Here is a 22,412-nt window from a genome sequence, read left to right as displayed (position 1 = left end):
ACTTAGTGAAGGAACATTTTTATATACATAAGAGGAAGTTAATTTATATTTTGAAATGCGTGTACTGTTAATTTTGTGTAATTTAAAGGCTTATGAAATGTACAGGTATATACAATACATGGATAAACATGAAACAACTGAATTCAAGCTTCCTTTAAACACATTCATTTTATTGTAATAAGACATTCTCAGTTTAAGTTTTTTTTTCTCAACAAAACTGTACAAAAAAAGTTTTTTTTAAAAAGTAACTGCCAGCACCTGATGATCACCTGTATCACCTGTTAATCTGGATTCCTCTTCACTGCGAGTCGACATACTCATCTTCTGAGTATTTTGATAAGAAGGGGTCAATTCCAGCAGCAGAAAGATCAGGCTTCTCGCAGGTAGTGGGGGCATCAAGTATTTCAAAGTACTTTAATGTGTGATAGGCCTTCGGACCCCCGTGGTTGGGGGGTTTGTTGGCATGCTTAAAAATAGCATGACGGAGTCTGAAATGCAGAAGATGCTAGGTACAGTATGTTTTATCTGGATAAAGTTCACAGAGCATTGTCCAGTGTAAACTTTCTACTTGCTGTTATGAGCAACCAATAAAAACGGATAAGCCACTCACTGGGCATTTAAATTGTTGGTTGTATTTGGGATTGTCTGTTTTCTGTTTTTAATTTATGAAGCCCTTAATATATAAAGCCTTCCAAATACTAAGTATCTGAGTCTTACTAATGTGCAGCATCCACTATTATTTTATTAATTTGTGATTAGAATTAATAAGGAAACAGTTGTCACCCAGTACTCCATGCTTATTGTACTTTAGACTTGTAGTTGCTGTTTAGGGTATTTGTATAATGAATGAGGATGCTTCAAATATATATGAATGATGCAGCCATGTACTGGCTTTAGAAGACTTTCTGATCTTAGAAAAATGAAATGGTCTTGTTGCTGTGATAGCACTTCAAAACTGCTGTAGTAAAATAAATTCCACTTTATTGAATTTTACCTTTTCCCATGTTCTTGAGGATAACTGGTTTTGTTGATTTCTTCTTCAATGTCTTTGTCACTGAAGCTCAGAGGCAGGAATTTGTGCTTGAAATGTGGTTCTGACTGAAATTAAATTTGAAACCATTATTTTAGTCAGGTCCATATTTGAAACTCAATGTCAAACTCAAGTCAAATTTCAAACATACTGTCTTGTAAAGCTCTATAGTATTCATAGTAAATTATTTGTTTAGTGTTTAGTAAATCAAGAACAAAACATCCCATTTGCCAGAAATACGTATTTTGTTTGAGAAAACTCCTATAGGATAGTTAAAGATAGATAAGACTTTAATGATCCTGAAGGATATGGATAATCTTGTTGTTTGTTAATGAGAAGCAAATCTACAGATTCTTAATACTATACTCTCCCATATACTGTATCTATAGAAGAAGTAATGTAGTCATGTTTCTTTTCGTTCTCGGGTGCCAAAATCCATACCTTTATGAAAAGAGTTATATTCTGGAGAATACTGCCTATCATTCTAGCACAACACAAAATGGCTTGTCAAGTAAACTTTTAAAAAGAAACCTTTTTAGTTTCCTCTTCATTCTCTACTCTTTGGCCTGAGTTAAGAACCTCCAAGACACTGCTCTCTCCTTCTAGAATCCGATGAGCAGGCATGCTGAAGGGATCCACTAGAATTTCATAAGGGATCATAGGATGTTTCCAAGAGGCTGCTGTATGGATACTCCAAGCCTCAGGTTGTCCAAATGTTCCTTTTAAGGAAAAAAAAAGAAAAAAATATTTGTCTTAGCCTTATACCTTATCTGCTTGGCACACACTCTTAATAATGCTCTATGTTAAAACTAAATAATAAAAAGCAGGAAATTTGCCATTTGTGTTTACAAATGGAAGCCCAGTTCTTAAAGATAATTGCATTTAGCACTGAACAGAGATATTTTTAGAGCTCTCAAGTGCTTCGGATTATTATAAGGAGGAAAGGAGAATGCATCTCCATTTATGAGCATGCACTTGGTATGAGTTCCTTGTGTTGTTTTTCTTTTCTTCTTCAATACTGGGCTAGCACAGTAATTCTTATGTTGATCTAAGAACATAAGATCATAGGGAAGGTTAATTCACCACAGCCAGTGGTTGTGAATGTTGCTCATTATTATCAATGATAAAAATGATGACCTTCTTCGAGGTGTTTTCTAGACAGGATGCTTTGGGCATTTTACCTATGAACTCTCCATGAATGCTCCACAGTCGCACTGTACAGTCTGTAGCTGAGGTGAGCAGCACTTCATCTTCATCTACAATCACTAAACTGAATAAAGAAAGAGTAGCTAGCAGACTAGGACAAATAGTACTAATAACCCCCACTATTTCAAATTAATGAATACAAATACATTATTAAAAGTTATACCTACCTAGTGACACTGCTGATGTGTGCACGCCAGTAGTTTGCAGCTTAACAAACAAGAAAGGTGATTTGAATGAGGTTGGATTTGTGTTAGAATTCTGTGCCTTCAAAAGTAATCTGATTATCACATGGTGAATTTGCCTCACAACTGCATTTGATATTGAAACCCAAACAAGAATGATTGCAGCCAGTAATCATGATCATATAAAGACCAAAAAAAATTTCTCCAAAAATACAGTTGCAGGTGTTTGAAGACCCCGTGGAATACTGTGTTGAAGACTAAAGACAGATTGGTCTGCCTTTTTGGGAAATTTTTCACAGTTTCTGTGAAGTGTGAAACATATGCCTGACAAGGTATTCAATCTCCTTGGACTTTGTACTCAGGCCTATATTTCAATTGGGAAATGCAAATGTCCCAGAAACGTCAGGAACAGAAATTAAATTTATGAACTGGATTGAGGAATTTAAAATTTAGGAAACTAAGGACTAGACTAGAACAGCTACCACAATTCTATATTCGGTTTCTTCTTACTTCTCCTCAGTACTACTGGTGAGACTTGATATTTGTATTGAGCTGTGACATATTTTGAAAAGGTCAGCTTTGCAAATGCCAGCAAGTATCAAATCCTTAAATTGCACAAAGGTCACAGCATGATGTCTGCACTTAAACAGTTTACTGTGGGAAATATAAACAAATCTGTATGATGATTGAGCAAGTCTTACTTTTAGGTGCTTCTTGTTCAGGCGTAAGAGCATAGTCCTTGGTATCGTACACATAGATGTAGCCAGATAGATCAGCAACATAAAGAAGAGTTTCCTCTGCATTCACTGCCGTTTTAGTGATCAGGCACTTCATTCTGGACTGAAATATGACACATCATTAAAAAATATTTTGTTAGATCTTCCATTATTCATTACTAACTGCAAGAAATATTCCATACTTTAAATGTACTACAGTAAAATGCTTTAATTCTTTCACATTTGGAATACGTTAAGGTCACTTATTTACTGTACAGTATGTTTATTAATGATTTGATACAGTTTTTGTTCTAATTGCATTAGAGATCAATGAGATAGTCCGTGGAGTATCATTCATACTCAATTTGCCTTCTTCTAGCTGAACATTCTCTTACGCTATCTGAATCACAAGCAAGCCTGTGAAACTACTTTCTGAGTCTGCTATTTATTAGTCCACAGAGCTTCAGTAAGACCTTAGTTTAAGGAGGTTTACAAAAAAGAATTGAGCTTAACCAGTATTTGGTGAGATCCACCACTCTTGGAGTCAAGGGCTTAGAGAAATATACTCTATGTACGTACTGTAGCTTTAATTCTGTCATGGGAATTCTTAGCAGCTATCAATTTGTTCTGATGTTTAATGATGTTTTTATTTGGAGAAATAAATTGTTGTTACTCCAAAAAGAAAATTAAATGCCATTCAAGCAGAAAACCCAGCATTTACACTACTGAGCTAAATTAAATGTTTTCAGACAGACGTTCTAAAATGTAAGATAGTATGCAGATAATCAAAATGCTGCTCTTGCTGTCTTTATCCAATTTATGGCTATATCACAAACCAAACACTAAAACTTGTTTCGCAATGATTGATAAAAGTGTTCCATAACACACTCCTAAATCATCTCACACATCAATGCTCACCGCTTCAAATGTAGCAAAAAGATTTCCACCATGGACCAGACTCCAGAAATTAACATAACCTGTTTAGTAAAAAAGAATACCTTTAATACCTAATATTGGAATTAACTTAATATCCCTAGACTATTCAACAGAAAGAGCTAATCTTTTGACAGAGATTTCAGTCAGGCTTTCTAATCTTTCTAATATAAGTATAGATTCCATACAGCACTGCACCAAAATTACATTACTCAATGAAAACAGGAGAAAACAGTATGAATATAAACAGTAATGGAAAACTGTCTGGGTTATGCAGTACAAAATTCAGTTCAACTACTATTCTTCACCATGGTTTTAGTGTCAATCATCTCAAGCCAATGTATGTACTCATAACAGATTCTTCAAAGCTGTACTAGTACTCTGAATTACAGTACAATCCTCTAACATTGCATGAGTGAACACTGTGGAGTACATTCAATGTAAAAGAAAAGGTAATTCATTTAGACCTTGGTTCATTCAATGTTGAATTGAAAATTTGTTTATAAAGATACTCTATTGATTGTCACTGGGATGTAACAGGACATTAAATGAACCTCTTTTGTCCAATATGGGTCCATATTGTTTGCTTGTTTTTAACAGAAACTGTGACTAACCTTGGGGACCACTTGAAACCAGACAAGCAGCAGACTCATTGTTCCGAATCCGTGTCTTCAGGAATGTTACACTTGAAACACTTTTATCGATACCTATTAAATACCAAGATAAAACCCTGCATTTCTGTATCAAAATGAATTACATAAAGAGGATGCTTACAGTTTTTAAAGGGATCTTTGTCTGAGAAATGCTTAGTTTTACCACAGCATAACAGAATTTCAACGAGCAGAAAAATAATCTTTGATCTACAATATCAACTCAAAATTAAAGGGAAATCAGAAGATTTTGAAATACCTAGCTGAGTTTGAAACAGACTATTGAGAAAAAATGTTTGAAATGAATAACTTTAACTTATAAAGGAATGAGAAGTATTGCTGAGGCTATAAATGAGAGGATCTATGTTATATTTTCTCACCATGTAGCATTTTGAAGCATTTGCTCCAAACATCTTTTATTACCCCAAGATACAGGATAATAATACTGAGCAAAAGCAGAGGCAATGTTCAGTTTTTTTGAATAAAATATGGTAAAAGGAACTGCTCAAAAAGGACCTGTGCATTTATACAGTTACTTCTGTCTTTTTTAAGAAATTAACGTTTTGCAGTCTTCTGGCAACAGCATTTGCTTAAATGGACCAGATGGCATCCCTTCATTTATTTATAACTATTTTCTTCAAGTCCTAAATTGTAACTCCCAGATGCTATACATAACACACATTTTTTAAGAAACCACAAACTCTGTAAAATTAAATATTTAGCTTCAGAAAGTTATCTATTACATTTTTGTTGTTTCTTTTTTAATGTTTCTTGGTTCTTTTTACTGTACCAGTAATTAAGTAGCTATTGTCATAATGATCTTATGCAACGTTGACAAAAAAATTTCAAATACCAGTTCATTTTTTTGAAAAAGCAATGCTATTCTTGTGTTTGGACAATAATGGTCAATTAACCAGAAACAGACTTCAGATTTCTAGTTTCTGGAATAAAGGCACACCTTTGGCATCGGTGCAGTCTGGGGGCACAGGGGTGACCAAACGGGAGTGTATATGTCCTGAGACCATGTTCCACACAACGATTTCTCCATCGTAACCGGAGGTAGCCAGGAGAGATGGAGGACACTGAGCAATGCACAGGATGTCCTCCTTATGTCCACTCTTCTAGGGAAGAGAGAAATGTTCTGAATTAAGTAAGCAGAAATGCAGTTCACAGAAGCTAATATATAGACAAATTATGTACTATCAGGTTTTTTGGTTAAAGAAAATCCATTAATCTATCATTTTAGTGGTACCAATAAGTTTGCTTACTGTTTTCATAACACTATATTTGCAATGGTTTTAACAAGACGTCTGGCCTACAAATGCCTATTGGAACCCCTATTCACAGTAATTAAACTATTGTTCAGAGCCTTCTTAGGATGAGAGGGTGTGGGAGATAACACATTTAGACAAGTATCTGTTGTGTATTTGTTTATGAACTGCTCTGTATAGCAGTTCATGATGGAACACATATCCAAACCAAACACATTACTGCAAATGCGTTAAGGAGCATCTGCTTATTTTGCATCTTCCAGCCCCCCTCTCCTCGGAAACAGCACAGTCACAGTATTCACCAGATCATCCTGCCAGTACGGCTGGGGGTTTTGGATGTGATGAACATCATCATTGGAGTCCTGTTAAAAACAACAACATCAAAAAACCTTGAAGTACCTTAAACCAATGGTTACTAGAGAGAACTTTTCTGGTGCTTTCATTTCCATTCATGACAATGAAGCTGAAACTCAGCAGTAATTGCCATCACTAGTGATGATTATTCATGTTGTAAACTATGACAAACAACTAACCACAGTCCTGTCTCCTAGATCTCACATCATAACGTGAATCCCTAGAGTACGACTGTTTAATTGCAGTCTCTCTTCATTTGGGATATAACTTAAAAGGGTTTTCTACTTTTTTAATGAACTTAGAATCACCAGTTATTTTTCTATTATTATTTACAGTCGCTGTCCAATTTGGAATAACCAATTGTGTATTTATGACTTGGCTCCCAAAGACCTGCATGCACACAAGAATAAAAAGGACAGCCTGGCTCCTTCAGCCCACCCATTCATCAAGCCATTCCTCTTTTCCACATACTACAGACTCCACAGCAACCTGCAGGATGACAGTTGAAATTTGGAGAAGAGTCGTAACCTCCCCTGACATTACCGCCCCTCTAGCCTGTAGCCTGGGAGGTCACAGAGGCCTCTGTTTTTCTGGGAGCCAAGAAATCTGTGATCATTTAATTCCAACCTTACTCCTCATGTTTTGAATGAAGTGCTTCAGACTTGGAATCTTTACTTTTTCATAAACACATATTCAAAATATACGCAGGGTCTACAGTGACAATTTAAAACTAACCATATGGGAACCGAAATCTCTTGTGGGAATAAAACCAAAGACTGGATGGCCCTCAACAATTAGTCTGTTTGGCCCCCAACTATAAGACAATGTGGTCCTCAATAATTAGACTGTGTGGCCCTCAATGATTTGACTGGATGGCCCTCAACAATTAGATTGTGTGGCGCTCAACAATTAGACTGTGTGGCCCTCCAATCTTGTCTTGGGACTTGTGAAATCTGAGGCCAATCTGCGTCCTTCAGGCTTTATTCTCTCCGTTGTGGAACTTAAAACAATTCAGAGGGAGGCTTTCTTACATCAAAAATTTCCATAGTTTCCAAAGACAACTGATGTTAATGTGAAATACAGGGTCAGCAATGAGAAAAAGTGGATTTGAAAGGCTGCACCTCACATACACGATGGAAAGAGACTAGGAGATGTTTAATGGCACTCCCAATATGAACAAGAATGTGGCTTTTTTTAAATCTTTACAAAAAATCCTGAACATAAAACCCCAAACAGACTAAGCTCTGTAATTGACACTATTTAGAGGACTAAGACAATAATGAAATCCTTTCCAGAGCTCTTTAATGTCACACAGAACATAAGGAAATGATGATATGGAGATAAGAAATTTGGTAACCAGGGTAACTACCAAGAAAACTGACTTCAGAGTTTCTTTGTGAGGGTGGACGGCATGCCAAGTAAATCTAAAGGCTTTTTTTTATTATTTTACTCTCCAATTTTCCTGTCTAATCTTCTCATACTATTCTAATATACAGTATGTGGTTTTTCCTTATCTCTTTGATTTCACAACCATGTACTGAGGGGAGATTACTTCATTTCCTGTTCAGCAGCAAAACGCTATCAGGGAAAGAACACAGATAAGATAATAAGATGTAATCATCAGAAGAAACTATTTAAACCGACAAAAATTATTGATAACCTGATGATGAATAGTGTAAATAGAATTATTATCCTCAGGCAAGCTATCTCTCTTCTGTACTTCAGGGTTACCTTACAAAAATGTCCTTAAATTGAAATAAATGTCAGATATAAACTACTTTTTCTGTCTTAGGGTAATAAAAACATTTAAAAATTATATATTTACTTTGAATTTACCTGTTGTTTTTTAAATTATTTTTGAAATCCTTGTTTCTGAATTCCAAAAAGAAAATGTTGGTTAAATCCCTTTTCCAATATTGCTCAAAAAGAAGTAATACTAATCAGTCATTTGATGTGTAGCAGGTTTATTACTGTAAAATGTTGGCCATTCTGTTTCTGGGGTAAATGTTGAAGTGAAACTGAACAAACTCGCACAAGTGTGCCTTACCGGGGATATTGTGCTGAAGTCTTAAAAAATACCACAGATGCTGAATATTGAATAATGCATTTCAGTTGCATCTGGTTGTACAACACTTTACTACAATTTACTAGATTACACAATTGTGTTAAGTGAACTGAAAGTACAAAACTCCCCCTAGGTGAGACACTGTTCCATCACAGGTTAACCTCCTAGCAATGCTGGTATCTACTTTGTATACTATATATATTGCACTGGGGTGGACTGGATCAATAGAAATAGAGTATGGATAAAAAATATAACAACAATGTTCACTTTAAGGTTAATTCTTAACTAGGTATGAGAGTTTAAATGGAATGTTTTTCACCCAGTATTTTTTACCCAGCAAAGTTTTCAACCCCTCAAAGATTCACCCCTCAAGGTGAATGTTACATGGAGCACTGCATGAACTCATTTCCCCTACCAATTCCACCTAAAATAAACATTAAAAAACAAACAAAAAACATTTGTGTTTATGCCCTTTTCTTATTTTGCCTTTTTTTTCCTCTCTGTTACACTTACAAAGTACATGTCAATTCTTCGATCCCAGCCCACAGCCATGACATAGCTGCAAAAAAGTAAAAGAACAAATTAAATATATTTCAATATATCTTTTTCAGTTGAAACCTCATTTAATCAACACACACATTGTTTTCACAGTGACAATCACACAGTCGAAAAAGGATGAAGAAATTTGAATATGTAACTCACTTGCTTCTGTTCACTTTAACATAAGTGCAATCACAGACTTCATCGCTCTTGCCCTCTGGGAAAAATAAACACAGATGAAAAATTACTGAGTGGAAGACTGAAAGGCTTTTATGTCCTGGAAAGTGGTTTCAATGAGTCTTGAAGGGGATCTTAAGAAACTAATTGATAGAACTGTCGCAATGATCTATAGCAAGTCTCTGTAGACACCTACAAGCCATCTAAATGTTATTTTTGTAACAAATACTATAATGCACTCTAAATATTTCATCTGTAATATTTTAAACATATAGTTTAATCCTTAATGGTCTCTAGAAGATTACGTCTTAATGTCTTTGACAATAACTTAAAATAAAATACCAAATATTGTGTCATACCTTTTTTTAAAATCTTTAAACAGTGACCATTATTGAAGTTCCAGATCTTTAGACATCCATCTCTTCCTCCAGTTACAAGCCTTTGAGATAATTAAGCATGATGTCATTATGTACTTACTTAATTTGCATACCAGATACAAATCATTTCTCCAGGTCCTGCAAACTAACCTTCTGCCACTGATGTCAAAGGTCATGCATGTGATAGCAGAGTGGCCATGGGCATCACCAAATTCAAAGACTTGACCTCCTGTATCAAAGTCCCAGACTTTGACAACCTAAAAGGGATACATCAATCAGTTTCAAACCAGGAGAAACTCAGTGAAGCGGCTACCAGAAAAAGGGATTAGATCTAAAATTTGACACTGGAGACTTTATTAGGATAAAAATAATATAATTGTAATTATTATAAAAAACAAGGCCAAGAAATGTATCAACTGGAATGGCAAAAATAGAAAACATACTGTAACTCAGTCACAATATAGTTTGTTTTATCTTACTCTACCCTTCCTCCACCACATCACACTACTCCCAAAAGCACGTTGATCTCTTCAAAAATGGGAATAAACACCAAATGAAAAACAGAACTATTAAAAACAGTAAAATATTTATGAAAAATAAGCAGAGAAATTCTAAACATAAACAGCAAAAAGGGAGTGAGATTTGAAATTTTAAGGAAACTGCTTGGTTGAGTACAGTGTGTTGGTCTATTATTGCTTTAACCTGGAAAAGTCCGTAGGGTATTTTGTATTTTTTATTCATGTTTTAAATACCAGAGGTTAGTTTGGCATAACAGAATTAGACTCGTACTACATGTGCATTTGCTGATAAGTGGTTTGACTCAATTGTTTCCACTCACAGATCCTTCAGTACAGCTGACCACCTGTCTAAACTCTTTACTGTAACCACAGCAAAGGACAGGCTCTTTATGGGATACTGTCAGATGGCCCTGAGGCTGGGATCTATAAATGAAAAAAAAAGAAAAGTAAGATATGGATCTGTGAGATCCTTACATTTATCCAACCATTTTCTAACCATTTCACAGAGGAGCTGGAGCCTCAGCAAACAATTGGTGCAAGGCAGGATACACCCTGGACAGGATGCCAGTCCATCACAGGGCACATAGAGACACAAACATACACACATCAGGGCCAATTTCTTTGAATTAACCCTAGTTAACCTATTAGTGTGTCTTTGGACTGTGTGAGGAAACCCAAGCAACCGATGCAAACAAAGGGAGAACATAAAAACTCCACACAGATACCACCCCAGGTCAAGAGTTGAAACCAGGGCCCCAGAGCTCCAAGACAGCAATGCTAACCACTGCACTACTGTGCTCACTCCACCCCCTGCAACAATAATCAGATCTTGAATTTAATCTGAATTTATTTTGATTTTCTTGGTTTCAGGTGCTTTCCAATAAAGGTAATACAATTCATTAACTTTCATATTAAGTGTTTCTCTAAACAAAAAAAAAGACCTTTCTAATATTGGAGAGAACAGAGACTTCACTTCTCTCTGCACTGCCCTGGCCCCTCCTAAATCCAGTACACTCACAATTCCTGTCAGTATTCCCACTGAATTTCAAACTTGACAACATTTTAGCCAGTGCTAAATCATTCTACTCCAAGTAGAATATGACCTCTTTAGAGATATACATCTTAGTCAAATCACTTTATGGGGTGATCTAATAGCATAAACGATATTATATTTGTATAATATTTGTATAGAATTATATCATAAAATAACATAAATAAGAAGTATGGATTTGGTCTGTGAACTCATGGAAGCTGCTGATTTTCGACTGTGGTTCATGCTATACCTACTATAATGTCATTCCAAAAACAATGACAGCTGCGTTTTTCATCGTTACTCATGGTATGTTGTAGTATGCCGGCTGCAGTACAACAGTTAATTGAATACGCTGAAGAAAACAGGACTCAAAAGGAAAGACAAGAACTCACTTTGTCCTCAAAGGGAGAAAAGCAATGGAGTCAGTGGTCACATAGAGAGCTTTCACAGTGGGGCAGAAAAGACAAGCTGAAACCTCTCCTTGGATTCTGCTGGCCTTGGGGTTAGCTGTAAACAGGCAGGACTGGTCCCGAATATCCCATATCTGAAATCATTACCGTTAAATATAAACAAATTCGTCTATGGTGCCAGAAAATACACCGTTAAATTAATTCTTGACCTAACATTAATTAGGCATTTTTACCATTCAAAAGTTAATAGAGTAACAACAGACTAAACATATATGTTCTAGTAAGGACAAAGAGAGAGTCACTGAACGAAACCCTAATGTATTTTAACCTCTCATGACTACATATGAGTAATACATTCTATTTGATGTTAAATATATTAAAAACTTATCAAGCTTCTTAATGTTTTAGTAAATTCTGCATTCTGCATTGAACCAAGTATTGAAGAGATTGTGCCTTTTCATAAATAAATAGTGGGGGACAGATTTATAATTCTCAGGAGTTCAGAACAAGTGGACTGCTCACATTGTTTGCTCGAATTACCTTGCGGTATATGTAAAATCAAACAATGGGATGTACCGTTAACTTTGATTAGTATCAGTGATGGTACAGTAATAATAATAATTTCTTTATTAAGTCTGACACAGCCTTGCTTTGTTTTGACTAAATTATAGGATTCTCCATCTTCACTGCAATAACACCATAGTTTATAAATAAACTGACATCAATCAAAATATAATGTGAATGGGCTCCTGGAGCACAGGCTGAGCCATGTGGTCTAAATTTCTCTTTTTTGAGTCCGAGCTATGTCATTTTCCAAAACTGAGTAACAACCAAAGGGGAACCTCACTTGGCTAAGTGCTGTCTAGGGTGGGTGGGTTTTCCTGCCTGGCAATAGCAACACCTGTGGCTTCTCAAATGCCCTTGAAATTTTGCAATGTTGTCATGAGGACATCAGGGACAAAGGCAGGGCCAGCCCTTGGCTTAGGGAAACTGGGTGACTGCCTAGGTCTCAGAAGCCACCAGGGGGAGCCCTAAATGTGCAACACAACATACTGTACAGTATATTTTCACTGTCAGTCAAATATTCCCTCCAGTGGGTCTTTCTGTTGTTGCTAGGCTGTTCAAGGTTATTAGTAATATTAGTTATAATAACTGTAATAATTCATTTGTATTTCATTTGGTTTTGAGTCGGTCAAATCCATGTAATTAAACAGTAGACAAGCCACATTTTCAGGTTAGACATTTAGACTGTTTGAGGTGTTTTTACAAGAAGTTAACAGATTCATGATTCACATTATTACTGTCAATGTTAAAGTACATGTTATCTTTGTTAAATGTGTGCTTCTTGTTCTTTGTAAGTTATTTTTAATGTGTTCTTCAAAGGTGGTTAATAAAAGTATTCTAAATAGTATTACAAAATTGGGGTGGGAGCTGGTAATAGTAGTGTATGCACTAATTGTGATCTGGAAGAGGAGTGGCCTCTTTCCAGAAAGTCAGGGCGAGCCCTGGAATAAGGAATCAGGAGATTGGTAAGCTGGTAATGATTGGGTGGAGAGACGGGTGCAAAAAAAACAAATCCGTTGGAAAAAGGGTGATCGTTACCTACAGTATATTTATAATTAGCTTCAGTAATCGATTAATACCCAATAAAATTAACTGATCATCTTGAAATATATGAAGGACTAACCTTGATGGTATTGTCAGAGGAGACGGAAAAGATCCTGTTTTCCTCTGTAGAGATATATAGATACAAAATGGGTGCACAATGACCTTTCAGGATGCCAGTGGGTTTCCTGCAATGAAAATTACAGTTGAATAAATCAGGTGAACAAAAATGTTAAGCTCTATTGTTATGTGGTCTTTGAAAGAAATGTAAGCATAACTAGACTAGAAAACAACGGTCTGGTGACCCTGCACTGCGAATTCAGGAGCCTATGGGCACATGTGAGAAAGAAGAAGAATGTCATCACATGACATCCATTGCTAACACACAAAATAAAAAAAAGGATTGAAGGTGAAGAATGGCACAGTAAAAGGTTTTGACAACCAGGAAGAAGATTCTGAATATAAGGATATTATAATGACATTATTCAAGGACCATGTTCAGTTTTAAACTGATCTGACAACAATCAAGTTAATCAAGTTAAGATCAGCTTGAATCATTGTTTTCAAGAATATGATTCAACTTCTACTTAGTGTAAAAAAGTAAAGCATTTAAAGTTCAGTTGAACTCCTGTTTAGATCCATTGAGTCTGATATGTTGAACCCAACTTTCCAGCCTTGAGTAACTCCACTTCTCCATTAAATTCTCTATCGGGACTTTCCTATTGTTGAGCTATTAAATAATTCTGTGAGTTTTCAGAAAATTCATTTCACTACAGTACATATATTTTCTAGGCACCATGGTTTAATTAATCACTGTGATTCCTAATTGTACTTCATAAAATCAAGATTTCACTTTGCAATTGTCTTCATGAGATGGAGGCTGGATCTGGCTTTTCTGCATTGGCTTGTCATTATTGATGAAGTCCTTACCCGGGTACATAAGGATTCCACATTCTAATAATCCTGTCCATCCCTCCAGTGACTATTAAGTTGTGCTTTTTGCAGAAATCAAAGGTTTTCACCCCTTTGTAGATGGAGAACACTGTCTGATCGCAGTTGGCTCGTTGCTGAGGAAGTCCTGAGTAAGCTTGAGACCTTTTGCCCTTCCCTTCTTCAATTTCTCTCATCTGCTGCTCAATATTAGTCGTTGGAAAAGTGCAACCTTTTGAAAAAAAAAGTCCTTTTGTTTAATATTGTGCTCAGAAAAACCAAGAGTTAAAAGTGCATTACCTCACACTAAACATATGTCATAGAAGATTCTCCTGTGATTTGGAAAGAACAAATCTCTCATAAACAATGACAAAATGGAAAACTTAGACCGACAACACATAGATTTTGAACTCCAACTGCAAACACATCCAAATTTCACTGATTCTCCTCAAGAAGTCTGCTGCTTGCAGTTGGAAGTTTTTAACATTAAAAGCGCACATCTGTTAAAGGCTTGTGTAATTTGGGTGTGCATATACACAGAGCATCACACCCTCATTCTGGTCTCGTTTTCTTTGTTTTAGTTCTGCTATGCCGGGGTTAACTTTGATCGCGCAGAATTTCATCCTGGCAGAATGTGACAGTGAAGCACAGCAGGCTCAGAATTCAAAGCCTAAACTCAGCGTGCTCTTCCACCACAGCTGAGGACTGATTCATCCCTGATTTTCCCTGTGGCTTTAGGCATGTTGTTAATGTCTGATTAATGGGAATTGTGCTACATTAAAAGTTATGACTGACATCTCATCTTGCATTAAATAGGCAAGGTAAATTGCAGTTTTTACAGAGAGTTTTACACATCTCATGCTTGAACACTCCCATGTGAAAAGGCAATGGCTTCATGCTCTTTTCTGAAACATTACAAGAAAACTACAAGCGGCACTCTGGTCCCAGCTGAGGGCCCTTGGGTTATATGAAAGACTTTCATTTAAAATCACTCCAGCATATCTGATAACTTATTTCAATGATAGCTCTTTAACATACTGTATAGCAATGTAAAACCAGTGATTCCTGTTCTCCTCAGTGTATCATTGGTGGCATTCTAACCAGAACTATGAGCCTTGGTGAACTTAATTTTAGAATTAAGGTATTCTAATGAGGGCAGGGTGGTACCATGGTTGTTAGCTCTAGGGTCCTGCAACTGGGGTACCTTCCGTATAGAGTTTGCATGTTTTTCCTGTGTTCATTTTGGCCTTTGCCAAATACTAGAGAGTCTCTTAACTATGCCAGTGTGGATAGGTGCTCTGTAAAGGCCTTGCATCTTGTTTAGCCTGTATTCCTGCCTTGTGCTCCATGCTTCCGGAATGTGTCCTGGGTTGCCATGACACTTTCCAGGAGCACGCAGCTGTCTGGTAATGGATGAATGGTATTCAGATGAGGGTCCAGGTAAGGAACAACTGTACTCCAGAGTTCTTTGGCACACAGATTATGTTCTGACAAGAGCCCTGTTATCTACTTCAAATGGATAATGGAAATGGAATGATGACCAAATGAACAGGCCGGCTCATATTTGAGGGTGTTTACTGAATCTAATTAAACAAAAATTGAAAGGTTTTTTTGAAAGAAATAATCCTATATTATTTTAGTAGTCAATTTATGTCTTAATATTTCACAATATGTCCTATGTAGCCAATATGTCTTAATATTTCACAATACACATACAATACACAATTATATTGTAGAGGAACACCTGACTGCTGAGCTTCCTTGTAGACACCGGATAATTACATGCATGCCATGTACATAAATAATTACCGGATTTAATTGCACAAACTGTGCAGACAAGAAAACACACTGTCCATCCATCCATTTTTAATAAACACTTAGTCAAATTTAGGGTCATGGTGACCAGAACCATGCAGACAATGGGTGCAAAGTAGTCAGAATCCATTACGTTTTCTTTAAAGGCATTCATTTTGGTATCATGGTTCACAGTTCTTGTTTCCAATTCCGCTGTACACCTGGTGCACAAATACTCTGTGGGGAAAGTGCTTGTTTTGCACAGCTGTTGCCTGGAAATCCTAGTGCTGGTGGTGGAGTACTTGGCAGCACTGGGTTTGCCTCATTAATGAATGGCAACAGAGGTTCAGTATTCATAGAGCTTGGACTGGACTTGACAAACCAGGTAGACAGAATATGTTGGGTATAAGTATACAAGACCAGTTACAAACAAACAGAAGTTATTTGGCCCAAGTAGCCTGTCTAGTAATTAGTAGCTACTTAATCCATCTCATCCAGCCAAATGACGCCAGGGTATCGGCTTCAACGACATAACTGTGTACCTTATTCCATACTCCCCACAACCCCAAAGAACAATTTCCCACATTAAGAAAAGGAAAACTTTACTGAGGCACGACAGAGGGGGGTAACTCTTTAGGTGGAAGCATGCAGGATCAGGTAGACTCACCTATGACTAAAGCAGAAGATTCATGGTTTGAAGTTGAGATGACGGCTCGTATGCCTTCATAATATTTGAGCTGAAAAAGGTTGAAGAAAGATGTTCATTTTTAAGTTTTTGGGAGTTTGCAAACAGAAAAAAAGCTTTTGGTCCACTTTAACAAAGCTCTACCTTTTCTTAAATGACTAAAAGCTAAAGAAGAGAAATTAAAATACCTGGGTTACCCAGTCTTCATGAACCTTCCATCTTATGTATGTTATGTGTGGTGAAAGAACAGCATTGTCAATTCCTATGTTAGGCACATTTTCAACTTTTGGCAACTTCTTCCATTGTCTAAAAAAGGAATTAACATAAATACAATAATTTTTACATTTAAATAAGGCAAATATTATGGTATTAATAACATTTCTATTTTAACTTCCAATAACTAATTTTTAGTTATGGCAACACTATCTTATTTATCTGTCTTTTGTTTATATAATGTATCTATCTACCTTATTTATCTTATCACAGTTTTTCTAATGCTTTTGTATTCACGCATTCATTATTTCCAACATTCTGAACATTAATTATTTATTGTAAAAAGGGTGTAGGCTGTATGTTTCAACCTGCACAACTGTTCAAAGCTTCTCTAAGTCACCCTGTAATCTAAATCTTTGCTGGGCTTTCCTACTGTTTTAGAGAAATCAGCTAAACAAGTTACAGCTTTAATGAAATTGTAATTGCAAATTCAAAACAGCATGATGAAACTAATTTCAATTTCAACTAATTTCAAGATGATGAATCACAGAATTAACTTCTGAGCTAAACTTCCTTCTAATTTAACGATAAAACATTCCTTTTGTAATTCATTTTATTTATTTTTTGAAGTAACATAATTACCTTAATGTCTCTCCAACTGATGTCATTACAATTATGTTCACGCAGCCCTGTAAGATTGAAATGTTTCATGTTTTATCAGCAATTTATAAAAAACTGTAACTAAAAATGCATGTATTAATGTGATTTCAAGTTTTATTAGATACCTGGGAATCTCCATAAAGAATAAAACATTCATCCTGGCCTGTGGAACTGCAAAGAATAAAAAAAAACACAACCGTGAGATTAATTGCATGCACGTATTTTTTTCCAATCAGAAATCATACAAAAAACACCTGCTTGACAATGATAATCACTTTGAAAGAATTTTTTAATTTTTTTGTAAAGAAATCTAATCCTTAGAGAAATGCATCATCCATGATTATTGAAATCAATCAGAAAGATGAAAAACTCTGCTACAGCAATGGGAACATGTTCCCAAAGCACACAATACCATTCAATTGTTATACAAAAACAATAAAGAGCAGAACATATGCTTTGCTGCATTCCTCTTGAGAGTGGCAGCTATATAACTTGATTAAATTATTAAATTAAACATTGCCCATAAAAAAAGACAGACGAGCAAAATTTAGACCAAATATCAACTATGCCACTATGCATTTGGTGATATATATTCAGATTCAGTGTTGCTCTTACTGTCTAATCAAAAACTACAGTTGTGCAAAGCTCTGAAAATCAACTTAAAAAGAACATTACTATTAGTGGAATGAACAGAAAGAATGGAAATGAATCTCACCAGTAGTCTATTCTTAAAGGTACCGTTTCCAGTGCACTGACTTGACAATAAGCTGCCAAAGAAGAGAGTTCATAGAGCTGGATCTCCCTGTCTCTGAAACGAGCAAAAAATGTGCATTTATCAACATTCTCTAACTCCACCCGTATGGAATTTTATATATAGCACCCCCAAATCATAAGTTGTTCATAATTTCCAAAAATCATAATTTCCTTATGGGCCACTCTTCTGTGTCTTGCCAAACCAGCTTAAGTAAATAAAGCAAAATATGTTTTTGTTTTCATCATTGACCACTGCGCCGGAGTACCTGTGTGGCTGACTTGGTGGAGCAGTGGTTAGCACTGCTACTACATAGAACTGGAGCTCTGGGTTCAGTTCCAGGGGTGCTCTCTGTGTGTTCATACAGCTGCAAGAGTGTATGCTCTCCCCGTGTTTTTGTGGGTTTCCTGTGGGTGCTCTGGTTTCCCCCCACACTCCAAAGACGTACTGGTAGGTTAATTGGCTACTGGGAAAAATTGGCCCTGGTGTGAGTGCGAGATTGTCTGCGCTTGTCTCTATCTACCCTGCAACTGAGTGGTGTACCCACTTTGCACCTGTTGAAAATGTCAGAAAGTGGTTAAATGAATGTATCCTCATTTCAGGAGATTTCAATTATGACTGCAACATGGGTTCTCAGTATACGTGGCCAGCAGGATTACCACCATGTGGCCTGATTCTAAACGTTTTTCCTAAAACTGACCAATGTTGGGCTTGCTCACTCCTGGGATCAGAAACCTTCAAGGAGAACCAAACTGCTGCTGTAAGAGGTATGGGTGGATCTGTTAACCTGCACCAGAATCTGCAAAAACCAGCACCCATTATGGTGTCCAGTCACAGTTCTTTCGTTAAATGGTGGTCCCAACTCCTTCCTCATTAAGAGATCCCACAGCAATTATTTTAAAAGTAGAGCTGATAAACCTATTATCCTGGCTGGGTTTAAACAGATTGGATTTCGTAAATCCCCCCCTTAATTCAATTGAAGTAATTTCTAATTTCTCTATTTGATCTGTTTTTTGGACCTCTGGTGCATAATGACAGCAGTATGTCAACCAGATGGGTGGTGCACTTCAGGGAAGGAGGGTGGATCACTTTCTGTATGTGTTTTGATATCCTGTGACATTAAAATCGTTCTAAAAATACAAAGGATTACTGTAATTATTACAAGAAGTTTGTATGACAAAGTCAAAACCAGTTTGGGATGTTCTGGTTGCAAGAATAAAGACCATATTACTGGTCTACCAACACTTCACAAACTTATATTTCAAGTTGGTACTGCCCATTTTATAGCAAGGGCACAGTTGTTTCAGGAAAACACATGGTACCCTATTATTAATATAACAATGGCTGCTGGTCCTGCAAAAGAGTTATAATTTTACTAGTACTGATGATAATGATGGTAAGAAAAGCAATAGTACCCGGTTCCAAGAATCAGCTTGTTGTACTGTGGCATAGTGACAAAGTCTGTGACCCATTTTGGTTTTCTGTTTACTGGTCTTTCCTTATTGAAAGAGAGAAAAAATCAGAACAGACACACAAAGACGGTGTAGTTTGCAAAAGGTCCGGTATCGAGCACATACAAACACCATCTTGCTCTTCTTCAGCTTCAGCTCAGGAGTCCAGTAATAGATGGCACCGTCCTCTCTGACAGTGACCACTGTGCTGTCTGGTGTGGAAAGGACTCTCAGGATGGGCTCCCCATGGCCGATGTCTCTGATAGTGGCTGGAAGTGCAAAGGATACCTGCTTCTTCCGAGTGACAGACTCCTCTTTCTCCGTATACTCCAGATGCATGTAAGTGCAGAAATCATCCTGCAAGAGGATAGTGCTCTTTGGATCTCAGGGCCTCACTTGTAAGTGTATATTTTCCTCATTTGCAGTTGCTACTTGGAAGTCATTTACAAACCATTTGAAAACCAACTCCATTTATTTCACTGAGCATAAAACTCTTACTCTTTGTGGCTAGTCATCAGGCTTCTAGCTGGGTTTCTGTGTGATGATGATGTTGATTGGGTGACATTTAATTAAAACTCAAATCTTCACACTACTCTTTTCAAGAAGCTCCCTGGGATTTTTAATGGCTACAGAAACTCAGGACCTTGGGTTTACATTCCATCCAAAGAACAGCGCCATTTTTTACAGTATAGTATCCCCATCACTAAACCGGAGTATTAGGACCCATAAAGACCACAGAGTGAGCACCCCCTACTGGTCTAACTAACACCTCTTCTAGCAGCAGCCTTAGCTTTCCCAGAAGTCTCCCATCCCAGTACTGACCAGGGTCACACCTGCTTAGCTTCATTGGGTTGTCAGCTGTGAGTTGCTGGGTGATATACAGTAGCTGCTGACCCCTGTTCTTGCCCTGGTCTTGCTCTGGTCTTGCTCTAGCAATATAAGTCTAGCAAAAGAGACTCGGAGAAAGTCTAAATCAAACAACTAGTGCAGCAGCAGAATTGTAAAGACCTAAGCCGTAGAATAAAAAATATCTTTGCTTCAGCGGCAGCCATGAAAAAGATGCACTGCCAGCAGTCATTCACAGTATGGGATGAAGAAAATGCTTGTCATCCTTTAACTGTAACAGAAACAGCTTTTTCATGTTCTGTGTGATATGTCCTTAAAGAAAATGAATCCAAAATACAGTACAGAGTGAAAAGCAAAACACAGACACATATCTCCATGCACTTTATTTTCTGCCAATTTGTTTATGAAAAATGTTTAAACATTTTGATTGGTTTAATCAAACATTGTGTTTTTACTTCCTATATAACTATAACTATTCTATATCTAATTCTATTATTATCTAATATACTGTCTATGTCTAGTCATAAATGGAGGTCTAAAAAAGCAGCAAAGCAAGAATGTGCTAATGAAATCACAATATGAGCTTCAATGAGATTGTAATGCTGTCAATATTTTAAGGAAGTCTGCTAAGACAAAAAATGGTTCTCACCCATTCAATTTTCCCATTCGCTGTGTAATCAATCTTCATGAACAGCTCTTGGATTTGTTCATTGCTCTGAAAATTGCACAGCAAAAATAATATTACGCAGTTACATTTTCTTACAAAGCATCACACAACCCACCTGTTAAAATTCATTAAAATGTATTATACTTACTATTTATTGTGTGATTATGGCTATTAATTCCTTTTATACCTGCACTTATTATAAAACTTTATCAAGTTTTATAATATCACTTCATCAATTCAGTGCATTGCCCAGGAACTGGGCATCTATGAAGCAAATACATACATTTATGGTAGCATGATTTTAAAATGTATAGATGTAACTTAAACTCTCTCTGTATCCTCAAATATTTTAGACAAAAAACATAGAACTTATCCATGTTTACAGATTCGTAATCCAATTAAAAGACGCTAGTTCTCCTGTGCACTCAAGCTGTTCAAAAGCTTGATTTCCAACTAGTTACTCAGGAGTATACAAGAACCTACTGTATTATCGTCAGGCTCGGAGATCATTAGGAGCACCGCACAAGCCAAGTAGATCTCTCTTACTTTCCCAACATACATAAAACAATTCAGCAGTTCTTTCACAACTGTGTGAATGACGTAACAGAAATTGCCTGGGACACATCTGTGAATGGCAATTCTGGCCTAATCTCTGTCAGACCTGTTTGAATCCCGATATAAGAAGGCTTGATTAATACTTCATTATCAGGCCCTTGCACAGTAAGCTGTTAAAATGTCAAATTTAAGTGTGACTTTATAGTTTGGCCGGTCAGAAAAATAACATTTCCCATGCCCTGAATTTCAGTTTGTTGCATTATTGCCCTCTCCGTTTCCAACACGTACAATGTCACGGAGTCCCAAGCACTTCTTAACAATTCTCCTGAAATTGACCACATCCAACGATCTCCTGCCATTCTTTTCAAAGTCCTGGAACACGGAGATAAAGCAAGTAAGCAGGTTATTCATTAAACCATTACAGTGCATCGTTTCACCAATAACGTATTGAAACTGCTGCTCAAATAGTTTAAAGCAGTGAATTTGGTAGTGTACAAAGACGTTGGAGTATTGCTTCAGATGTTCCCGTGTAGTGTCTGTTTTCAACTCGAAAAACACATTTTTGAGATTGCCTAATTTTATTCATAAGTCTTATGCTCCACAAATGTATAGGGATCTATCCGTTGTGAGAAATGTTTTTATTCTTGGTGAGGGCAACTGCAATCCGAGCCTATCTCAATGGACAATATAGAAACAAGACAAAGCATCATCAATTGGACACCAGTCAATTTCAAGACACCAAAACACAGGCATGATTAAGAAACACTAATCTACTAATACCAAAGACAGCATT

The 22,412-nt window shown here is 36.6% G+C and overlaps 1 protein-coding gene across 2 annotated transcripts in view; it reads right to left on the bottom strand.

Annotated features, from left to right (window-relative positions):
- Positions 1-149: 149 nt before the first annotated feature.
- Positions 150-22,412, bottom strand: part of wdr95 (WD40 repeat domain 95) — a 32,998-nt gene continuing 10,735 nt past the window's right edge. Inside the window, exons 4-30 of one of the 2 annotated variants that reach the window (XM_088639393.1) lie at positions 21,908-21,991; positions 21,047-21,112; positions 19,678-19,908; positions 19,516-19,598; positions 18,065-18,157; positions 17,475-17,520; positions 17,332-17,378; positions 16,665-16,782; positions 16,459-16,528; positions 13,998-14,229; positions 13,150-13,255; positions 11,445-11,596; positions 10,340-10,442; positions 9,652-9,758; positions 9,484-9,563; positions 9,110-9,164; positions 8,921-8,966; positions 6,291-6,350; positions 5,676-5,838; positions 4,682-4,774; positions 4,053-4,111; positions 3,120-3,258; positions 2,404-2,443; positions 2,212-2,300; positions 1,562-1,749; positions 995-1,098; positions 150-488 (exon numbers count right to left, since the gene is read on the bottom strand). In XM_088639393.1, the coding sequence (XP_088495519.1) occupies positions 299-488; positions 995-1,098; positions 1,562-1,749; positions 2,212-2,300; positions 2,404-2,443; positions 3,120-3,258; positions 4,053-4,111; positions 4,682-4,774; positions 5,676-5,838; positions 6,291-6,350; positions 8,921-8,966; positions 9,110-9,164; positions 9,484-9,563; positions 9,652-9,758; positions 10,340-10,442; positions 11,445-11,596; positions 13,150-13,255; positions 13,998-14,229; positions 16,459-16,528; positions 16,665-16,782; positions 17,332-17,378; positions 17,475-17,520; positions 18,065-18,157; positions 19,516-19,598; positions 19,678-19,908; positions 21,047-21,112; positions 21,908-21,991 (2,844 nt within the window). In that variant the 3' untranslated portion in view covers positions 150-298. Of the gene's footprint in view, positions 489-994; positions 1,099-1,561; positions 1,750-2,211; positions 2,301-2,403; positions 2,444-3,119; positions 3,259-4,052; positions 4,112-4,681; positions 4,775-5,675; positions 5,839-6,290; positions 6,351-8,920; positions 8,967-9,109; positions 9,165-9,483; positions 9,564-9,651; positions 9,759-10,339; positions 10,443-11,444; positions 11,597-13,149; positions 13,256-13,997; positions 14,230-16,458; positions 16,529-16,664; positions 16,783-17,331; positions 17,379-17,474; positions 17,521-18,064; positions 18,158-19,515; positions 19,599-19,677; positions 19,909-21,046; positions 21,113-21,907; positions 21,992-22,412 lie in introns of those variants that run through there. The other variant, XM_088639394.1, reaches the window with a different exon arrangement.

The sequence above is a fragment of the Lepisosteus platostomus genome, chromosome 7 (assembly GCF_059453375.1).
Source record: "Lepisosteus platostomus isolate fLepPlt1 chromosome 7, fLepPlt1.hap1, whole genome shotgun sequence".
Classification (NCBI taxonomy): Eukaryota; Metazoa; Chordata; class Actinopteri; order Semionotiformes; family Lepisosteidae; genus Lepisosteus; species Lepisosteus platostomus.
This window is presented reverse-complemented; position numbering and strand designations above follow the sequence as displayed.